This window comes from Syngnathus typhle, linkage group LG1 (genome assembly GCF_033458585.1).
Source record: "Syngnathus typhle isolate RoL2023-S1 ecotype Sweden linkage group LG1, RoL_Styp_1.0, whole genome shotgun sequence".
In the NCBI taxonomy this organism is placed as follows: Eukaryota; Metazoa; Chordata; class Actinopteri; order Syngnathiformes; family Syngnathidae; genus Syngnathus; species Syngnathus typhle.
The window spans coordinates 26,423,420-26,446,289 of record NC_083738.1 but is presented as its reverse complement, the minus strand read 5'-3'; the positions used below and the strand labels follow the sequence as shown (position 1 = coordinate 26,446,289).

General features: G+C 45.1%; 2 protein-coding genes across 3 annotated transcripts in view; both read left to right on the top strand.

The window, feature by feature from the left end:
* The first annotated feature begins 1,933 nt into the window (after nucleotides 1-1,933).
* Nucleotides 1,934-7,432, top strand: wrap53 (WD repeat containing, antisense to TP53). The gene is made up of 11 exons (XM_061268798.1): nucleotides 1,934-2,160; nucleotides 2,984-3,314; nucleotides 3,382-3,535; nucleotides 3,607-3,702; nucleotides 3,780-3,888; nucleotides 4,287-4,375; nucleotides 4,746-4,969; nucleotides 5,313-5,527; nucleotides 5,613-5,716; nucleotides 5,791-5,928; nucleotides 6,155-7,432. Exons 2-11 carry the CDS (start codon nucleotides 3,101-3,103, stop codon nucleotides 6,384-6,386), a joined length of 1,575 nt encoding a protein of 524 aa, XP_061124782.1. The 5' UTR covers nucleotides 1,934-2,160; nucleotides 2,984-3,100; the 3' UTR covers nucleotides 6,387-7,432.
* Nucleotides 7,433-8,626: 1,194 nt separating this feature from the next.
* Nucleotides 8,627-22,870, top strand: part of efnb3b (ephrin-B3b) — a 47,375-nt gene continuing 33,131 nt past the window's right edge. Inside the window, exons 1-2 of one of the 2 annotated variants that reach the window (XM_061287031.1) lie at nucleotides 8,627-9,354; nucleotides 9,477-9,617. In XM_061287031.1, the coding sequence (XP_061143015.1) occupies nucleotides 9,502-9,617 (116 nt within the window). In that variant the 5' untranslated portion in view covers nucleotides 8,627-9,354; nucleotides 9,477-9,501. The remainder of the gene's footprint in view (nucleotides 9,355-9,476; nucleotides 9,618-22,870) is intronic. The other variant, XM_061287023.1, reaches the window with a different exon arrangement.

The following is a 22,870-nucleotide window of genomic DNA, read 5'->3' as shown; positions in this document are numbered from 1 at the left end:
ATAAACCATATTTTTCTATCATCTTTCAGAGTAGATTACAAGACGGCTTGTGAACGGATGAAGAACTCATGACGCAACATTTATGTAGAAGTGAATGACTTTTTTTTTCTAAGAGAAAAAAAGAACTAAAAAAAAAAAACTTAAAAAAAAAAACATCCAACCCCCTCCCCCTGGAGTTAGAAAACTCCAACAGGACTCTTAGCAAATGGATGTTGCCATGGCTACAGGAATGAACCATATGAGGTCCAAACCTTCGGCACTGGTAAGAACCCGGATCTCCATGTTGACATCTTGCCGTTCACTCAATGTAACTCACGTTCTGCTCTTTCTGCTCACAGCAGTTTTGCCTGCGTGCCGCTTCTTGCCGCATCCGACCCGGCGAACTCGAAATTGTTTGCGGATGAACAGAGCCGACGCCAGGACAGCCGATCCGTCTGCGAGCCATGACCATCGTCACCCACCTCGGACGGCCGACTCCGAAATGGGTCCTAACCTACCAGCAGGACCTGTTTGGATGGCAAGGACAAAAAAAAAAGCCCGATTGGGTTTGAGTGGATATGGAGCCTCCACAAAGCCTTGCAGCCGTGCATTAGGCTGGACTGAAGACTTGTACACACACACACACACACCTCACACACATGCACACAAAACACACACACAAGACTTTGACATAAGTTTTGCTCCATGTCACACTGATTCTCCACACACACACTTCAATTTGGGGCTTTGTGAATACTGTACATATGTTGGTGTTTTTGAGTTTTAACCCCCCCCCCTCACAAATGTTGCTTTAATTCTCCAGTTCAACATGCCTTAAAACTGTACAGTCCAATCCTCGATGGCTTCACTGACAAAAAGAATTTCAGTCGAACAAAACCGCGCAACAACTTGCGCTTTTGTGCCGGCCTGTCCGGTTATCTCAAGAACAGAAAAAGCAACTTTTCTTGACCATCGTGTATGTATAGATTTTTGGGCTGGTGGTTGACTGCTCCCCCCCCTTTTTTTTTTTTGTTTTCTGTGAAGAATAGTAATGTTTAGATGCGTGGCTGGTGCAGACTGAATTCAAGTGCAAAAGTCTGTACTTTTTGGAGCTGAGCTGAAAGGACGGAAGGTAAATCCATTTTGTTGCAGCGTGACCAAATATCAATCAGCAACGTGTAAACCTTAAAGCCAAATTAAACCAGATCCTTGTTCAATTTAGATGAAGGGTATGGAGGTTTATAGTTTTACAGAATTTGTACATTTAACGCTTTTGGATGATTACTGTGTGTCGTGTATTTGATGTATGATCGGATTTCATAGATGTTGCTATTTCCACTCATTGCAGATTTACTTTGAAATAACAGCAATGCAGTTTGGCTGTTAGATTTGTCTCGTACTGGAACCGATTTGTGTTAGTTTGGACTAAGCTAGAATGGATTTATTAGCCAGTCTATCAGGTGAACAAAATTTATAGTTAAGATAAAGCACAGTGTTTCTGATCGGTCTTTAATCGGTGCAGCTAACACCGCCGATTTTAAATATGCATATCTGATCATCTGGTTGTATTTGGCATTTCTAAATCAAAACACCACGCTAACGATGTTTTATAAGCCATTCAGCTCAGCTCCTTTTGTACTAGACTAGTAACGTTGCAGCGAAAATCAAGTTTAAAAAAAAAAAAAATCTTTGCATTATGTTCTCTGTGCTCTCACTAGTCTGAATAAACAAGATTTTGCCTTTAGACCAGTGAGGGTGGGTAAATAGATCATATTGCAAAGAATGTTTTCGACGTGACTTCCGCTTTAAAAGAGCATATATTATTTGGGGTGAAAACAAAGCAACTGAAAGATGTATATAGTTCGGATTGTTTTGTTTGTAGAACAAAATAAATACTAGCAGTTAGCCACTGACGCTTGTGTTACCGAATGCATCTGTCGCTTGAGAAATCACGCACACCGAGCTAGTCTCGCGAGACTTGACGAACACATGGCTACCCACCACAAATGGCACCTTTCGCTCAGAAAAAAAAACACACATCCGAAATAGAATAGCTACACGATTAAAATGAACTAATGCAAGCTGCACGATCCTCGGTACAATCCAGTGAAACCTTCGCCTCACCCAGGAAGAAGTATTTGAACTGCGATTAGAGGCCGGGAAAAGCCATACATAAATTGGGTGAGTGTTCGAATGCTAATGCTAACGTGACGTATTTTGTTATTTGCGCCAACGTTTGAAACAAATGAAAATGGGCGAATTTTTGTCGTTGGATTTTAGTGTGCACAGCATGCTTGAGACTAATGTGCTTGATTTTGCGTCAAATAATCTAAATTTTAAGGGATCAAAACAAGCACAATGGGCGTAGCTTTCATAGCTACAGGTGGGGTTGGATAGCCCCAGTTGTTTTTCCTGGATTATGAATATATGTATTAAATTTATATAGTAAATAGTACTCGGGCGCGCCGTTAAAATACGTCATTCCTGTCGCATAATTAACGTCTTTATTAGTTTGAATATATAAATTAGATTTACTTTATTATATTTATTTTGTTTAAGTACCGTATTATTTCTTAAAGGGGGAACTCAAGTACAATTTAAAAGTAGTAGTTCTCCATATAACTTAAATTAGAGCGAATATTTTTTTTTTTAAATCGTCAATTTTAAAATATCAAAAATGAAATGCAATTTAAAAAAGGAAAGATAAATAAATTCGCAGTGTATGTTTCACAACATATCACTTTAAAAAAACAATACATCAAGTAAATTAAAAAACAACAAATTAGAATAAATTTATCATTTATGTCTTTACACCTGTGAAATATTAACATTTTACCTTAACAGTCATGTCTAAAACTGATTGTTGGTTGTGCAACACATGAATTTTTATCTAAACTTAAAAAAATACTGCGATGCAATAGAATACGATTGCAATGTCCTTTCTAATAAAAAGAAGTCTTGATGTTCATCTCTGTTATAATGCGTGTGTTCTCTTTGTATGCAGGCCTGTGGGTGCTGTAATGTCCTCGCCTGTCAGCATATTTCGAAAGCCATACTGCAAGAGGCAGGCAGACCACATCTGTGCCTTTTTCACAACCCTCCGCCAGAGAGCAAAAAAATCATGACTGACGCCGATATCGGCCCTGAAAGCGCATCGGTAGAGGTGCAGGACACAGAGTCAAACAACGAGCCGCCCCAAGAGGCGGCAGTCGGCCAGGAGGATCAGGACGAAGGAAGCCTCACCCCTGCTAAACGTCCCCGGCTGGCTGAGGAGGGGCAGGAGCTGCGCGAGGACTTCCAACCAGGACTCCCTGACATGGAGCAAGACGACCAAAGTAGAGGACATTTTCTCATTGTTTGGCGTCGGGCCGCTTTTTACCTGGAAATATCTTCTCGTCTTAGCGACGGGAGCCTCCCTGCACGTCACAGATGAAGAGGCGACGACTGCGGATGGGGCCACCGAGGAGCAGGAGAATATCGATGGTGGCCATGATGGAGAGATGCAGCCGGAGGAGGAAAAGTCTGAGTCTGCTGACGGTCCCAATGAAGCACAGCAGTAAGTTGAACCGAGCAGTACTTTTCTGTGGGTTTGTATGAACATGACTCATTTTCTTGTCTGTCCCGCAGCCTTCCCTTCGACTTTTCCCAGACCCCCCAGGTCCTGACGAGTGCCTGGAGTGAATACTGCCATTTCTCAGAGAATTACCTCAAAGGTTGCAAATGGTAATTAAAATGACCGATCAATTCCGCTGTGTCCATTTGTGTGATGTAATCAAAGCGACTTTTCCGCCCCATGTCAGGGCCCCGGATGGTTCTTGTATCCTAAGCAACAGTGCGGACAATGTGCTCCGTGTCTACAATCTTCCTCCAGAGGTTTACACCTACAACTGGGATGCGCTGCCGGAGATGGTGAGCGTTACTTATTTTCGATATTTTCTTGTTACTGTGGCTTGCAGAGATGTTAAATATACATTCAAGGACTAAAACATCTTTGTCATTAGTGATGAACACTTAAATATAATGTTTGTCATAATGGTGATACTGCAAAATATTCTTCTGGTTGGTTCTTTATTTAAAATAAATGAGAGAAAATCTCAAGTTTATAAAGTCAGGCATCGCGCGTCAAGCTCATTAGAAATCCTCTACTGCCCTCCTCAGGCCAAAGTTGGTACTGCAACCTCAAGTAACCTTGACTGAATGTGAACTACAGTCTTTGTAAAGGCAGAAAAATAATGCCGTTTGGTTTTAGACAATTAAGTGAACACTGACCTTCGACCCCCCCCAACCTTTTTTATTTTTTTTAACAGAGTCCAGTTCTGAAGATGGCTGAAGGAGACACCGTGTATGACTACTGTTGGTACCCCAAAATGAATTCACTGGAGCCCCACTCGTGCTTGTGAGTGCTCGTCCGCGACCTTTGTGGTGAAATGCAGACAAAATGTTTGTGTGCTCTTTTTTTTGTCTTTTCTGCCTCCATGCGAGGATCCCTAATAAGCTCGTGTTGTTTCGGGCGGCGCTCCAAGCGCGCAGCAGTAGAGCGACATAATTGGCCACTTCCCGCCACTGAAATAAAGCGGCCATGTCGTTGCGGCTAATTTGCTTTGCGCTAATTAAACGGCAGTGATGTCATTTTGGGCTTTGGGTGATTACACTCAGCTGGCAGTCAGACCTTCTAGAATGGGGATTTGATTCACAGCAAATAATTTTTGACGAATAGTTTAAAAAAGAAAAAATCCAAACGTGTTTCCATGACCTGTCGTCCACAGTTTTGCTAGCAGCAGCCGCGACAACCCGGTCCACATCTGGGACGCCTTCTACGGCGAGGTGCGGGCCAGCTTTCGTCCCTACAACCACCTGGACGAGCTGACGGCCGCCCACTCGCTCTGCTTCTCCCTTGACGGCTCGCAGCTCTACTGCGGCTTCGACAAAACCGTCAGGGTCTTCTACACCGAGCGGCCCGGCAGAGACTGCGAGGAACGCCCCACCACAGGTCGGCCGGAAACCCAAATGAATGTGACGGAACTCGATACTAGTTTGTGCCGGCGCTAAATTGTCTTTAATCAAACGACATCAGCTTGCATTGAGCGAGCAGACGGCTCCCCGCCATTCCGTCTTCAAGAAAACGGCACGTCGCATTCCAATTGTCTCGGTCTTTGTTTCTTTGTTTTTGATAATGGCGGCAATTTGCGGCACTCTCCTTGACTGACGACGCTTTGGCCAAAACAATCAGCGGGCGTCTTTATGTAACTTTGACGCGGTGGTTAGCATCAATTGCGTCGCGAAAGGAAGTCTTTCTGATGCTTTTTGTCCTTTTTCGATGATGAAACCCGCAGCGAAAAAGCAAAGCGGCCAGAGCGGCATCATCTCCTGCCTGGGCTTCAGCCCGTGCCAGTCGCTGTACGCCTGCGGCTCGTACTCGCGCTGCGCCGGCATCTACTCCTGCCAGGACGGCTCCCTGCTCGCACTGCTGCCCACCCGCCACCACGGGGGCCTCACCCACCTTCTCTTCTCGCCCGACGGCTACTACCTGTACACCGGCGGCCGAAAGGTAGGGGGGGCGGCCCGACAGAAAACGCTCAAATGTTGAAAATCATTCAATCCGTTTTGACTTTTTGAATGGGAACGATGCGCAGGATCCCGAGATCCTGTGCTGGGACCTCCGAGAGCCCGGTCAGGTGGTTTTCTCTCTCAAAAGGAACGCGGGAACCAATCAGCGCATCTACTTCGACCTGGACCCGTAAGTGCGGCCTGTCTGTCTGTTCGCCGTCACGCAAGACGCCCCTCCCACTCGTGTTTGTTGTACTCTGCCAGGTCGGGCCGGTACCTGCTGAGCGGGGGCACGGAGGGGGTGGTGTCGGTTTGGGACACTCGGAACCCTGCGGGTGGCGAGGAGCTGCTGCAGCCTGACTTCCAGTTCCAGGCCCATTGGGACTGCGCCAACGGCGTCAGGTACCCGCCTCCCGCACATTCATGGCAAATTAGTTCCTGAAGTAAAAAAAAACATAGTCTATCAACTTGTTGACTTTTCACATTCATAATCGCACAAGTTCATTTTTGGATATTTGTTTGGATTTGGATAAATTCATTTATTTTATTTTTTATTTATTTTGGATAAACTAATTTATTTTATATTTTATATTCATTTATTTATTTTTCCCCTTGTGTGTGGGCGCAGTATCCATCCGTTCCTGCCGCTGGTGGCCACATCCAGCGGCCAGCGGCAGTTCCTGTGGCCCAGCGACGGCGAGGGAGACTCGTCGTCCTCGTGCTCGGATGCCGAGGGAGGCGACGAGGCCGCGACCTCTGCCGCCCGCGCCGATAACACCCTCAACTTGTGGTGGGCCGGACCGTGCGGATCCCCCGAGGCCCGGGAGCAGAGTGAGGAGGTTTCAGAAATGCAGAGCTGAACTCAGAATTTCATCAGGCGAGACCGTGCCAACCGCAAAACGTTTTCCTCCTACGAGGAGGCAAATGAGGACAATTGGGCGAGAAGCGTTCTATTTTTATTCTTATATTTTTGGATGTGGTTTTTTTTTTTTGTATGAAGTGCCAAAAGTGTGCAACTGATCACATGAGCTTTTTGGGAATGTGTTGAAAATGGCTACTTATGCAAAACATTTAAAAGCAACAAATTTGAATCGTCGTTCAAATTGGCGTCCACGGGCTGTCAAGAGCACACAGAAGAAACAATTTTAGCTTACCGCCTGAATTATTTCCGATGCTTTTCCGACCAATGGGCCAAATGAAATATAAAACGGACATAAATTGGTAGTTCGCATTTCCATTATTGAGGCTAACGTGGAAAAAGAGAGTACTTTATTATCAGAAAAGAGAAGTCAACTTGTACTTAAGTATTTTTTCCCTTGAAGATTTTCTTGTATTACAACATTAATGTTCTGTGCAGGCTTTTATTCTTAGAGATATGCAACTTTATTTGTGCAGTTTACAAATTCATTCTCAAATACACAGTCTATTTTTGCTTTTTCAAATACTCCAGTCGTAGCACTCGCTGTGAGACGTGCCGTTTGCTCTCTCCTGATTTTGAAAGCAATTAAAGAGCTTCACGTCAATGCACTCCGTGCGGACCGTATTCGAGGTGTCTGTCGACCTTTGCGTTGGAAATGTTAAACCCGCCACTCGATGCTTTCACCTTTTGCCCACCACGCCATAGTCGTGGTCCTCTGGAGTCACGGCTCGGATGAAGGAGGGGGTGCTCTGCGGTGGATGTTGCTTAGCAACCGTCGCCGCCTCAGGGGAGGGTAGAAGCTACAAAGACAACAGGGAGGACAAGTAGAATGAAGGGAGGTGTAACCAAAGATGTTGCTGAGGTCACACTTGGTCGCTGGACACTACATTAGGTACACCTACCCAGCCATTGGCTCGAGGCGCCTATTTCGAAAACAACTGTCGTAGCCACCTTTAGGAAAAAATAAAATGGAAACCTTTGCTGACAGCTTTTGTGTTGATTTTTGTGCCGCCCTTGTTGCCAGTGTGTGCGAGAGAGAGAGTGTGAGCTGCAGCTCACAAACACACAGAAACAGACTGATGCTGAAGGATAAAGATGTGCAACTGAGATCTATCAGCTGCGAGGCTGGTGAGGGTTATGTGTGCTCATACTGACTCACACACACACACACACACACACACACACACATGCGTGTAGCAATCTGTGTGTGTTTCATTCCCATCAAGGTGTGTGTTTTGCTGCTGGAGCTCTTTGTACTGCCGCACTCATCTTGCTGTGGATGAAAGTCAGCAGGAGACATTTTTGATTTTGTGTTATTTGTGTGTGCGTATGTGTGTGCGTGTGTGTGCGTGTGTGTGTGTACAAGACACAAGCCCCTGCAGTCAACAGGGAGGCGATGAAGTCATGGAGGAGAGTTGAAGGTCGGCCCTCTAAAGGAGGCCAACAGGGAGTAATGCGGAGAACCATCATGTTGTGTGTGAAAAAGAAAGGAAAAAAAAAAACAGATTGAATTCTACAACCGATTTAATTAAAATGTGTGACACCAAAATTGAATTAAAAATGTAGCTACAAAACTTGCTTCCTGACCTACCCCACTAGCTGTGGCCTAAAATGGCGGCAGTACTCAGTTTGTCCACATGATGGCAGTAGCATCCCTAATTTGAGAGTATTTTCAAATTGAACCCGGTGTGGGTTCATTTTGGTAAATTCGGGACCTTGCGGGCATCCAAAATCAATTAGCATGTTTTGTTTTGTGCGTGTGTTACTCAAGATTGAACGTCAGCTTTCTCTTATTGGTTTTAGACTCTGTATGTCTTTTCAACAGCACGCACGATTAGTTAATCTCACGTCTTTTTTTTTAATCCACTTTTCGAGAGCGAGCTAAAAAGCGTTGGCGTGTCTTTTTTCGGATGTGTGGCGGAGGGGCGCTCTTGCTCCTCCATCGAGGATAAATGGGTGTTTTTCCCTTTTTAGTCAAATAAAACGCACCTGGGCTCAGCGGTCCGGATGAAGAAGTGTGTGTAAAATAGATACTTTATGTTTCGCGTCCTTTTTTTTCTTTTTTTTAAATTTCTTGTCTTACGTCTGGCTGCATTGTGCTGTGTCGGTGAGTACCGCCTACCAGTCGTCAAACGGGGATTTTGCTCCCTCATTCCACGTGAGTTTTCACTCCCCCCTCCCTCCCTGCTCGGTTCCGGTGTTCCGGCCCTGGTCCTGGCGGTTCTGCCAGTACGCAGCGAGCCTCCGTGCAGGTCGGACCAATGTCGCGATTGTGACGTCCTCGTGTTATTGTGCCAGCCAGTCGTTGAAACATTTATTGGACCCAAGCTCGCTTCGTAATCCTTTTTTTTTTTCTTCTTCAAATTAAACTACCCAGCAAGTTTTTATCCCCCCCAAGCAAAGTGAGGATTTTTTTTTTTTAAACTCTTGAAATAGACGCTTCCATTTTACCACATTTGGATTGTTTTCACATTTTGAATTCTCAAATTGAGCATTCGTGGATGTACAAGCTGTCTGGAAGAATTGTGATGTGCACCGACTGGACTTGATGAGCGTGGAGATGCGGAGCCCGGTGGCACATCTTTAAAGCGGCTTGCATTTTTGTTTTTTGGGAGAAAAAAAAACAACACAATCAACCAAATTGTACGCGTATTTTGGCTGTTGTGTGTTGCATGAGGCGTCGGGGCAAGGTAATGGGAGAGGGTGCACACACAACAAGGGAGCGTTGTTCGAAACTGAGACAATTGAGGCACAAGAAGAGAAACGCTGCTGGCTTGTGATTCATTTGACAACATTGGATTCGCTGGAGTTCTATTTGCGTCCTGGACCGAAGCCATTCGTGTGTGCGCGCAAGGAGCACTAATGGCACATTAAAAGTCATGGGAATGCTGCTGAAATAGACCACAAAGGTTTCTTTTTTTATTTTTTCATTGATCTCAATGCATACCGGACCCACGAGTTTCTGACTCCCCTCCACTTTTGGAAGTCTTCTTTTTCATTTGATTTTTTTTTGTTTTTGTTTTTTTGGCAGCATCACTTGTGGACCGAATTCGGAGATGGCGCGTCCATGGAGTGTGAATGGATTGTGGGTCTTGCTGGCGTTTGTACTGGATTTACTGGGAACCACCGCCAGCAACATGGAGCCCATCTACTGGAATTCTCTTAACGAGAGGTAAGCATGCGAAACCGATACGCATTTTTGGGTCCAACGTGGTTCCGATTGCTTTTTTGCGTAGCGTCGGAGTTTGCCACCCGTGGTGACAAAACTGGAATCAAAAGTCCTTTTCTGTCGTGCCAGTGAGTTCAAATGTCATGTTTAGCATTTAAAAGCAATTGACGGAAGCTTTCCGGGTCACAAATAGACCGCCTGCTTTTAGAGCGAGGAAAAAGTCTCCCCTCCGGCAGGTGAAATTCTTTTTGAATGCAACAAGTAAGCAGTGGAATATTTAAAAAAAAAAAGTTATACAAAAATTCTTGTTTTTTGTTTGGAGACAGTCTGATGACATCCAATCCAATATCTTTCATCAGTGTCTTTAATCATTTGGATATCAGCGAGACGTCCGTCGCAGTTTAGAAAACCTATATTAGTGCCGTACTGATAAGATATGAGAAGTTCCAAGAACAATATATCCATCTTTTCGTCTGTTATGTGTCTGACTCAGAATGGCATTATCATTCATTCAAATGGAAAAAAAAAAAAAAAAGATGATTCGAGATATTGATTCAGCTCAAGGCGCCACTGAACTGAAAGCGAGCGAGATGTGGGAATTTGTTATCAACGCGAGTGCTGTATCTCTTCTCGAACCATGAGTAAATCCTTGAATGCATCTTTGAACATTGCTGCTGGTGCCTTCAGACTGTATCCTAAATTTGCACTCGGGAACTGTTTTTTTTTTTTTTTTTTTGGTGGAACTGTGTGCTGGAGGCAACGGCCAGTCTGGCTTCTCCCCTTGCCGTGCGGGATGCAACAGTGTACGGGAGCCCCCCCCCCCCCCCCCCATTCTACTGTGGAGCCAGGCGTGAAGCCTCTAATGAGGGTTTTTGTTGTCAGCAGTGGGTGGATTCAGCCCATAGGGTTGGATGGGAAGCCAAGTTTGCTAGGCCGTTGGGGGGTGGGGAGGGGGATTTTTTTGCATTTCTGGCAAAGCTAACTGCTAGCAGGCTTTTCTGGCCTTTACAGGTGTCTCCGTGCTATTGTTCTCGAATGGAGTTTAGTGTAAGGTGGCCTGGATGGCAATTAGCGGGGGGACGGAGCTTTGACGGCGCACTCTGAGTCATCTGCAAAAGGGTTTTGCTCATATATGCAAAGTACAAAGCCTGTTGTACGCCATTGTGTGCCTTCACAAAGCTTAGCATTCATACTTAATCAGCTTAGTCTGTCCTTCACTTTATTTCTTTTTGACACACATCCATGCACTTTCTGCCTTTCCCTTTCCATGCTGTTTTAGAGCTGTGGTGTTGAAAGAAAAAAGAAAAAAAAACAGCCAGTTGTGGGAAGTACAAAGATTTTTTTTTTTATTAATCTTAAATTAATTTTCCGGTATCCAAAGTGTTGATTTTCGGATTACCGTATTTCCCGGACTATAAGGCGCACCTTCAATGAGTGGCCCATTTTAAGACTTTGTCCTTATATAAGGCGCACCGGACTATAAGGCGCACCATTAATGCATCATGTCAGATTTTTAATCCAAATCATTCTCCATTTTACAATTTCTATTTCAACTTCAGGCGCAACAAATTAATTTATAATCACAAAATAATGATCCATAGTCGTTTTGATTCATGATTCATAGTCTTCAGCGGGCCACTTATGATTGATTTCATGACACAATGCTTCGGGCCAGTTTAGATTTAGGAATTTAGTCCATATATAAGGCGCACCGGACTATAAGGCGCACTGTCGGCTTTTGAGAAATTTTTAGGTGCACCTTATAGTCCGGAAAATACGGTACTTTTACTTGGTAGATTACTTTGTATTTCTTACGTTGTGAAAATACTTTTTTAACCTCTGCCGCTAAGATGGGTTGTCTGTTTTCTGTTCGCAGTGTTAACAAAGCTGTGTTTACCCAGAGATGGGAAAAATCTTGCCACAGTTTGGCTTTAGCCATAGGGGCTTGAGCTCATTCGACAAGTAAACACGTTTGTTTACCTGCCGGCGAGTTGACGCACCTGTGGCTAAAGCCCGTGTCTGCGTTTAGCTAACTTAGCTACCGTGTTATCACATAAATGTTGAACCGAAGCTCTCCCTAGTCGAAAAATTCCCCATTTTACGACATTCATCTGTGTAATCTGAAAAATTACTTTACAAATCGGGGGATTTTTTAATTTGATTAACATTAATTGAGCTTTTTTTGGGGGGGGGGTCATGTTAGCAAAGCTGCCATTTAGCTAAGGAAGCTAGAATTTTGATTGTATAAATGTTGAGCCAATGCTCCCTAAAACCTTTTTTTTTTTTGCATTTCAAAAGCCATCGTTTTGCTAACAAATTTAGCATTTTGATAGTTGAACTAGCTAGCTCAGGCTTTAAAAATAAAAACTTTTTTTTTTAAATTGTGGACTTCCAAATTTTTAATGGCATATAACCAACAGTAAAAATATGTTACTTTTGTACTTAAGGATATACTGCTGATGAATGATGTGATCATACCGGGCAACCTTTAATGACTCACTTAGATGATTTCCCAGAATGTGCCGAAATAGATTGTTGAGATGATCTAATGGGGCTTCTCGTTGCCCCCCCCCCCCCCTGACTTGATGTGACGTGCATTGAGGATCTTAACAGAGAAAGGTCGATTACTTTCTTAAATGGAAGCAAAGGGAGGCTTTTTTATTTCTTCAAGTCGGTGGTCTCCTCACGCATGTTGTAATACAACTGGGGACTGTTTCGTTTCGTTTAATCCCCCTCCCTCCTGCTTCCAGTTCGTCAATAATTCATTAATCGCCTGCTAATTGGCACCAGATAAAAAGACAAGCTAACTAGGCTAAGTGTTCCTACCGTAAACGACAACGGCAGAAAAACGAGAGTGAGGAGATTTTACTAGAAGTCTTTTTGCCTGAGTGGGAAAAGTGTTATAAAAGGTCGCAAAAAAATAATCAAACTGTAAATAAACAGGAAAGAAGGTGTTCTGTACTAAAAAAAATGTTTGAATAGTTTCGGATATTCATAACAATTTGTTTACAGTCTGTTTGTGGTTTCATCAGTGCATCATATGTAGAGGTGTTCCTAATAATTTGACCGGTCCTCAAACCAAACGGACCGTCTCCGATTTTTTGTATCGCTTCCAATAGGATAGGTGTCCCTAATGAAGTGGTCAGTCTGTGTGCAAGTGGTAGTTGAAGCACTTTACAGCTTTACTGCCTCATAGTGTGAAAGGGTGTCACTGTGTCACGCAAACACACATGCGCACACACACACACACACAAACACACACACACACACACACATCCTAAGAAGGATCATTCAATCCTCCCCGCAGCTTTTTTTTTGTGAATGTGATTTTTAGGAAAGAAAAATAATTCTCTGTAATAATGAACTTTATAGAAACATAGACTAATCGCGTAATTCAATAAAATGTATAGAATGAAACAATTTTTACATTGTGACTTAATGCTGCAATCGAATTGATTGTACTGCTCCTTGTGCTGTGCCTGCCTTGACCACCGTGAGGCAGTATAAGACACAAACAGAAGAATAGAACTTTTTCTATTTTTCTCTTGGTAAGATGCTGTGACATTAAGTTGCGGGTGGGACTGAGTTTAAATCAAGTTGGATTTAAAAAAAAAAAAAAAAAAGTGCTGTATGGGAAAAAAAGTTTTGAGTGGATACAAGCCATTTTTCAGAAAAATGTGTTTAAGCCCGCGGGTGCGATCTGTCTGTCTGTCTGTGTTGCACCACCGTTTGTGTTCAAATGTATCCATCGCTTCTGAAACTGCGATGATCAATGCTAACCGTTAGCATGTAAGTTGAGCCGACTAAGGCAAAGCGCTATGGTTGTTTGAAACGCATAGTAAACCTTTACTAGGAGTGGAAATAAAGCCACTTTTCTGCCGGGGGGGGGGGGCGGGGGTGATTGTGCCCCTCTTCAACTGCAACCCTCAGCGCTTCTGCAATATTTAAAGATGATAGAGCGAAGATAGCTCGGAGAGGAAATGCGGTCGGGTAATTCTGCCCGGTTCAGATGGAGTAGACAGACAGAGTGACTGATTGTCTTCGGGTCAGAACCGCAGCGAGCCGCTTCCTGGCCACATGCGAGCGGGTAAAACCTCCCATTCCTCACGGCTGACACCTCTCGCCACGTGCAAGCCCGTAGGAGGTTCGACCCGGTGAAATCCGGTAAGCTTTTAAAGGAACTTTTCGGGCCGAACCAGCACTTTGATCAGCTCGGCGTGAAGCCCTCAGCGAACTGGCAGCTCTGGAGTTTCTATAATAAGTTGAGGGGAAGAAAGTTTAAACGCTTTAACCTGTCTTGTAGTCTGACATGTAATAAGGGGGAGACGTTGTTGCCATGGTGACCCATCATTTAGGTTAGCGCTCTTTAATGGACCTTCGTCACACGTACATAGACTCGGATGGCTCCTGCTCGACCAAGCTCGAGAAACGGAGAAAGCAAAAGCGGTGTATTTTTTCAGAGTCAATCTGCGCAATCCGGATTTTTCCAAGTGTTGTAATTTATCGCAAAAAACTAAACAAAAATCACCTGTCGCGGAACCTAACTCGATTCATAAATACCTCAAAATATTCCACATCATTGTAACGTCTCCATGGCAACGCGTTGATGAGCCAGTTTACCTCTCAGCCCTTCTCATCCTTCATGAGTACGGCAGGCTTTCTCAAACGCTTGGCCGTTTGTGTGTGTGCGCGCACAGTTGTAATTAGCGCTTAAAAGAACGCGGCCCATCTGGCTTTGGCGTTAGCCCGCCGTTGTTACGCCGCGACCTCGGAGAGCTTACGCTCCATTTCCTGTACTAAATATAACCTGAATGAGACCGGTGTCATAAATACAAGATTACATTTGGGAGGTTTGTATGCGGCGGTGCTGGGAAAAGCAAAATCACATGCTGGTTACAGGCAATTATGTTGTTGTGAAACTCTTCACGGCCTCACGATCGCTTCCTCTGTTTGGAGTGTCTGAGCAAAGATGTTCACGCATTTCTTCTTCTGCGATGACTTCAACTGCTTTACAATTAGCTTGAAAAAAGTCACAAAGTTACCTGATTTTAAATGTAACTTAGTTGACTCATTGACAGCCATCGATTATATTATATTATATTATATTATATTATATTATATTATATTATATTATATTATATTATATTATATTATATTATATTATATTATATTATATTATATTATATTATATTATATTATATTATATTATATTATATTATATTATATTATATTATATTATATTTTTATTGACAGTGAATGAGTTAAGTGATTACTTGATTTACTTGATTTTTGAAAGTAACCGGTACGATACAGACTAACGATACCTCTCGAACATTTGATTTATAAAATTTTATTTAGGTTTGTGACCCACAAAATGATTCCTGAAGTCCTGATGATGATTCGTCATTAGCGCTAACTTCAGTTAAGAAAACCGTTTTGCCTGAAGCATCATGGGCTGGTATGGGAAGCCTCCACCAGTGCCGATAGTTTAAAAATAATAATAAATGGGTTAGTACCAAATTACAAAAAAACCTACTTTTGGTACTCTGTCTTTCTTGAAATTACTTGAAAAGTCATCACTGGCATGGCTCACCACAGTTTTTCTTTTCATCCCGCCTCTTTCTATCCCCACGCAAAAGAATGCTGTTACAAAAGGTCAAAGTGGGCGGGGTTATCAGAGGTCTCCTTCTTCGGGGGGAGCGGGGGGCTTGATGGATGTGTTACAAGCCTGCCCAATTCTTTTTCACTTCTTCCACAGCAAATCTTTGGCTAATTTGTGTGAACTGGCATCCGAAAAGGAACTTTCATCAACTTTTCCCACAACGTGATGACGAAAATGCGATTCAAACTCCAGTGGCTCGCTAATCGAACTACTAAAGCGGCCTTCTCGGAGCGCGGGTTTGAGTGCTTGTCTAGCGTGGGTGTGAGGACTTGTATACGAGCCCGCGTGGGCTGTTTGTGTACACTGGGTACCCCCCCCCCCCAGTCTCCCCCGCCCCCGCCACTGTCATTACTGCTGCCGTTATTTGCAAAACAAGGCAGACAAAGGCAGTTTTGGGCGTGAAAACCACAGAAAACAGCCAGCACCACTTGACCCTATCAACCAGTGATGAGGTGAGGTGGAGTGGGGGGGTGGGTTTTTTTGTAAAGCCAGGGGAGAGATAATCCCTCTAGTAATGCCCCCCCCCCCCCCCCCCGCGCCATGTTCTAACGTGGCGCGCTTGGCTGTCAATCACTCAACAAAGCTGTCTGTAAAAGGATTAGGACTCATTGGACTGTCCCTACAACACTAGCCCCTCCCCCATTGCTTTTTCACCCCTTAATTTTACGTCTGCTTCAGCCCCCCCCCCCGAAATTTTGGTTGCTATAGGAACAATATCACGTGCCTCAATTTTGCTGTCAAAAGTTTGTTGCTCCTTTCCTGTCAATCTCCCGCCATCTTGGTTGTTTTTAGTGCTTGTTTAACCTGAACCGGTTGGCCGACCTGCATGCCGATTGTTTATTTTTGTTTTTTTTGCATGTCATTTGCCTCAATCTGACCAGTTTGACCGGTCGTCGTACGGCTACGGGTTAATCTGCTCCAATCTCGTGCATAATCTTGTCGCTTAAATACCGCCTGAAAGTTGAGGAGAACCATTTTGAAGTGAAGGCAGATCAAAACAGGTTTTTCCAACCTTTATTGAGCTAATACACGTACCTTGATTTCCGAGTGACCCGATTTACACGATTTTCAAGACGCTAAATGGTGTCAGGAAACGTCACAACAAGCAGCTTGAAGCTTCGAGTTCCCATTCGCATTTACTATTTGATCAACTTGTATAGAGCTAGCTTAATGCTAACACAAAATGCCAAATGCTATCGACTGGCTAAGGAAACTAGCATTGATGTCACGGAAGCTGTCACTTTTTAAACAATGGATATTTGATCAGACATTTTTCAGCAACACATGGAGAGACAATATACGCAAAGGCATATCTTTTTTATCCTCGATGTTAAACGACTAATTTATTAACGAGTGATGTCATCTTGAATGAAATCCCGACGGTTGAGAATCACTGATCTGTAACATGGAAATGCAAGTAATGTTTCAGTCCGAATGCAAGCAAAGGCCGCTGGGAACAGGTTCTGGTTTTGAAAGGATGCACCCACGGGGGCTCCTGTGACGCCCCCCCCACCCCTCCCTCCTTCTCAACTCCATCCTTCTCACCGGTTTCTTTGTCACACTTGTGTCCATCTCTTATCTGGCCTTCCTCCTCCTCCTCCTCCTCGCTTTTCAAAGCCTGTCGTGCTTTCTTTGAATGCACACACGCAGGCAGGCATCCACTCCCGAAACGCCGGCATATAGTCGAAGGAATAATAGAATACTGAGATAAAGCGTCAAAGTGGGGAATAAAAGGATAAGGCAAGCTGAGAGGGATCCAGAAGCTTCATTTTATTAATCTACTTGGAGAAAGAAGGGGGGGGGAATTTCTCTCACCCTCCTTCTACACTTCCATAGTGGCTCACAATGGAATGATTGGTGAAGGGGAGGTAGATAATCCATCCCGTGGTTCAAGCTGCCAAATTAACCCTTTGGTAGCCGTCTTTCCGAGTTACGTCCGCACTTTGTCTTTCCTGAATCTTTGTCCAACAAAAGTAGGAATTATATTTAATGTATTTCCAGCTAGTGGGTCAGATATGCATTGTAGGTAGGCCTATACTCGTAAACCTAAAAAAAAAAAAAAAAAAACATTCAATTTTGTCCATATTAAATCAAAATAGTCAAAGCGTAAACATATTTCCGAACTTTTTCGGTGCTCATCACCCTCGTAAAGCAACATCAGAATGAAAACAAACCATTAGCCATGTTACCTAGCTTGTTAGCATCCTCAGTAGTGAGTCTGTCATTTATTGAAACGTAAACGTTCAGTTTTGTCCATATTAAATCAAAATAGTCAAAGCGTAAACATATTTCTGAACTTTTTCAGTGCTCATCACCCTCGTAAAGCAACATCAGAATGAAAACAAACCATTAGCCAGGCTAGCTAGCTTGTTAGCATTCTCAGTAGTGAGTCTCTCATTTATTGAACCATGTACGGGCACGCTAACGCTCATAGCTCATGTCACACAGACGTTATTTTAGATCTGCCGGCGTCCCACAGGCGTGACATCACATGGCAGCCCATGACGCGGCGTTTGCGCTTGGCAGCTAGCTCCCCTGTTGAAATTGGCCGCGTATCCCTCCCTCATCTGGCACGGGAAGAAGGGAGGGCGTCCCGCGGCGAGGGATTAACGTTGATTTACACCGACCGGCGTGCACACGCACAAACATAAATACACACAGACACGCGCGCTGGTCTTGTTGGCGCATCTTGAAGAAATGCAAAGCGCTTTTTCGCACGAGTTGCTGGCAGTGCATTGGGGGAGATACGATGACTTGGTGTGTGCGTGTTGGAGCTTCAGGGGTCTCAATTTCGGGGGGGGGGTCCAGGGATCCGTATAACTCATTCACTGCCATGGTTGTTGTTTTTCTCAACTGGAATCCAATAGTTTACTGCAGTTATTCATCGAGTACTTTTTTTAAGGAGTAGGCATGGAAAAGATCTTGCCTTTTTTTTCCCCCCGTTTTATCGTGTGTCATTTGCATGTGTTTCGAATTATTGATTGTGGATTATTTTATGAACACCCAAGCTGGACCTCCAAGGGAGCCCAGATTGAGAACCACTGGTGGAAAGTGAGGTCGTGTGTTTGTGTGCGTGTGTGCGTGAGCTAGTCGTGTGAAATGTGGTTTGTGTCGCGGCCCTGTTGACACCGCAGCAAGCTCCTGCGTCTTCGCAGATGGCCGTTGCACACTGTGTCTTTGTCCTGGAAGGTGGAGGGCAAGGAGAGAGAGGGGGGGAGGGGTGCCCTGGCCCGGCTCGGCCCGGCCCTCAACCTGATTGAAAGGTGTGTCTGCCCTTTAGCCTCTCATCTGGTCGCTTCGCACACAGTTTCACACGCCGGGCGGGCCTGGAAACCCAATTCTGTCTTTTCTTCTCGCCTTTTCAAAAAAAAAAAAAAAAAAACCTCCAGCCAATTACGGCCCCCGCCATTCTCCCCTTACTCTCCACCTTCCTTAACAAGCAATCTTGTTAATGTCACTGTGCCTATTTCTCCTCCCATCTTCTCCTCTGCCTCCGGTTCTCTCACTTTCAGGAGAATGAGAACACATGCACAGAAAAGCCCCGACGTCCATCTCAAAGATGGACTCGCCCGCAAAAAGCCACAATCCGCATATGCCCTAATTGAAGGCCATTATAAAAGCACTGTGGGGAAATATCCTTTATATTTCGATATATTTAAAACGTACTGAAGAAATGTGCCGTATATTTCGGATGACTGGCGTTCCACTTCATTCCGGTGGGTAAAACAAATTGACGTACCGCAGCGCTGACCCGGTTGCTTGTTTAGCGACGGGGGCTGGCGAAGCCCGGACCGAATCCGCACCGCAGCCCCGACGCTTCCCGTCAACCGTATGCGCCGAATAAATCATGTCCATCCGTCGAGCGCCGTAAATTATTCAAAGGCTTCATGCGTGGAAACAGTGTAATTCCATGTTGAGTGTGAATTAGCCTCCGTTTTGCCCTCAGGCGCATTTCTCACTCAACCTCAAGGCCTCATGGGAGATTAAAATGCTAAATGCCGTTCAAGATGGACCTGTGATTTTCATCCGTGTCTGTCCCGATGATTAAGAATTGTGACCATTGCTTGAAATAAGAACGTCCACATTACTACACGTAAATGTACCGATTTAATGATAGACACACCCAGTAGCCTATTTATATTAGCCGTTAGCCTGTTCACATTAGCCGTTAGCCCATTTACTTCCACCATTAGCCTATTGACATTAGCCATTAGCCTATATACATTAGCCTTTAGCCTAGTTAGATTCTACTTCTGGTATGTTTGGTATTTACAACACAGCTAATGTTGCGGGAAAGTAAACGTAAAATGAAACTAAATTAGACACGCCGCAGTGTTTTTAGGAACCTTGCCAAAGGTAAATGATTCAAACAATTCGCCAAGTACAAAAAAAATGAGGCTTGAAAATGGCAAAAAAAACAAGTCCTCTCCGCTCTCAAACAATGTGATAATGTGTGAAGCCCCGCCCCACTTTGTTTAGCATCTCGCTTATACCTTCACATGACCACTTGTTTGATCTGTGAAAATATATCCGCCTAAAACCTCCGGTGGCTTTTCTACGGCGCAACAACGAGGCGCTCTAAATGCTCCTCGGCTTCCTTTGGTCTTCAATTGATGCATCACGTCGCAGGAAACTTTGAACCCGGTGATAAGAGTGCATCGGGAGGACAGACGTGCCGACTAAAAAACAAATCCGAAGTTGAAGGAATGCGCCCCAGGCTTAACCTGCAATTAGCAAGCTATGAATACTAAGTCGGCCGCGACGTCGCAGACTGCCGCTCGATGCCGTTTGACCGCCGACAGCACGCACGGTCGGGGGCTCCGCCTTTCATTGGCGGCGCGAGCAACAGATGAGGCCGGCTCGGCCAATCGGGCGGCGGATGAGGGTTGCGGGGTGACAAAGCGCTGGCCCGGGCCCCCCTCCTGGTTTTTTTTTTTGTGAGCGTTAATCTGCTTTGTGTGCCTGCACGCAGCATCAGCGCTCAAGCGAAGGCCGTGACCTCTCACACCCAGCGGTGGGGATGGGCCGGGGGCGGGGGGAGCCCGCCTTCAACGCTAACCGGGGTTCAAGCTTTCGCACTCTGTCGGGTCGTCGCCATAGCAAAATTAGCGCTTTGATACCTTTGTTGCCGATATTGATGACATGGCAAAAGTGAAAGTGTCGGGAAAGGGGATGGATGGATGGATGGATGGATGGATGGATGGATGGATGGATGGATGGATGGATGGATGGATGGATGGATGGAAAATGTGGATGATGGATGAATGGATGGATGGAAAATGTGGATGATGGATGAATGGATGGATGGAAAATGTGGATGATGGATGAATGGATGGATGGAAAATGTGGATGATGGATGGATGGATGGAAAATGTGGATGATGGATGGCTGGATGGATGGAAAATGTGGATGATGGATGGATGGATGGAAAATGTGGATGATGGATGGATGGATGGAAAATGTGGATGATGGATGGATGGATGGAAAATGTGGATGATGGATGGATGGATGGAAAATGTGGATGATGGATGGATGGATGGAAAATGTGGATGATGGATGGATGGATGGAAAATGTGGATAATGGATGGATGGATGGAAAATGTGGATGATGGATGGATGGATGGAAAATGTGGATAATGGATGGATGGATGGAAAATGTGGATAATGGATGGATGGATAGATGGATGGATGGAAAATGTGTATGATGGATGGATGGATGGATGGAAAATGTGGATGATGGATGGATGGATGAAAAATGTGGATGATGGATGGGTGGATGGAAAATGTGGATGTGGATGGATGGAACCAGTTCTCCCGCAACCCGTTGGCCATCCTCCTATTTGCCTCCTCCTCCATGTCGCATCGATGACACTCGTCGCTCTCGGCTGTCAATCACCAATTTCAAAACGGATCAGCTCTTTCCCCTGTCACACCACAAAGAAAACAAAAAAAAAAAACCCCGCAGCTGCGTAGACGTTAGCGGGACGGCTACACGACGTCCTGGGAGAGCCCGTCGAACAAAGGGAGCACTAAAAAGCCCTTTCTAGATTTCGTCTCCATAATGATTTAGGCTTCTCCAACTTGTCATGTATATTTGACAGTGTGTTTGCGTGCGAGCCCAACGGAGGCTTCCTTTCCGCAACGCTCGGGAACCCGGAGGTTGAGAATGAACACGCACCCATCTGCGCACGCCTCCCCAACCGAGCCGCCTGTCTATTTATTCCTGGATTCATCCGATTCTTTATTTATTTTACACGGCCCTTCCGAATGCAAATAGGGTTTGTATACTCCCCGCCGAACTGGGGCGCAGCACGGGACCCACGGTGTGTGCTGGTGTGTGTGTTAATGTGTGAGTGTGTGTGGGAACCAGTGAGCAATAGAGCCAAAGTCCTTATCTGTCACCAGAGAGCTGCCTGGCTCTCTCTCAGCTGTCAATCATCCAACCCTGGAGACAAACAGTCAGCTTCAAACAGAGGCAGAGAGGTTTGCGGGGGAGGCAGTGAGGATGAAGGGATGAAGGCCTATCGGAGGGGAGGTGCGGATGAAACAGGGGGGAGGCAGGTGTGTGTGTGTTAGAGGGTGAGGGGGACTATAGGAATCACCAAAAGGTGCCTTCCGGGAAGCAATACACCTGTGAAGCGCTCCAGGAATTAGACAGACCCCCTCCTCACCATTACTCTCAAGCACGGGTGACTTTTTCACACCGCTTTTAAGAGCTAAAGTGGGTGAGAAGTGGCTGAAGCACACTCCCACGCTTTGCCCGACACACACACACTCACACACACGCACACGCACACAGAAGCACGTGCACACATTCCAACACCGATAGCACTCGGCAATATCTTGACAGGAGTGACTTGAGGCCGTTCACTTTAAAATTTTTCTCTCTGGTGATTGCACGCTGGCTAAATGGCACACCGCACTACTCAACCAAGTTTATTCATAACAAGATGAAATCGACCATTGAGTGAGAAGCAAACGATAATAACTCGGTCAGAAACTGCTAGCATCCTAAACGCTTAAAACTTCCGTCAAATCAGAACAAGGAGGAGGTTGAGGGTTGGGGGGGTGGGGAAGTATGGGGGGGATGGCAACTGAGACTTTGAGGCCCAAATGGCTTCAAGATGCTGACGTCCGACTAGCATGACAAACTGGAAGCGGGCGTTTCGCGCCGTGCCCGTGCTAGCAATCAGTAGGGTTGGCGCTGGTTTGGGGTACCTAATGAACTGACCTTGAGAGTAGTGCCGTCGAGTTTGCGAGAATGTGATTAATATTGCGTTCATTTAAATGAAAATTGAAACCGACCTGGAGCTATCAACTTGCTATATCACTGGCTTTGGCTCCGCCCCTTTAAAGGCACTCAACACTTCAATGTGTGTGACTTTTGTCTTGGTTACACTTTATAAAAAGCGTCGTCATGGAAGCCAGCTTTCAAGTGCAAAGTGCTCTTTTGCGAGTTTACATCCCACAAGTCTCCTGGCGCATATTTGGCGGTCCCGTGGGACCTCCGATGGATTACGGCGCTCCCTTGACACTCTGGCCCCGACTGAGCTCGACCCGAGCTGAGGCGTCCTTAGCTAAAGTTTCAAACTCT

Coding starts and splice junctions, on each gene's coding strand:
- wrap53 (XM_061268798.1), top strand. CDS start 3,101: ATGACTGACGCCGATATCGGCCCTGAAAGCGCATCGGTAGAGGTGCAG. Junction 3,315..3,381: donor CATGGAGCAAGACGACCAAA/GTAGAGGACATT, acceptor TTCTCGTCTTAG/CGACGGGAGCCTCCCTGCAC. Junction 3,703..3,779: donor TACCTCAAAGGTTGCAAATG/GTAATTAAAATG, acceptor GCCCCATGTCAG/GGCCCCGGATGGTTCTTGTA.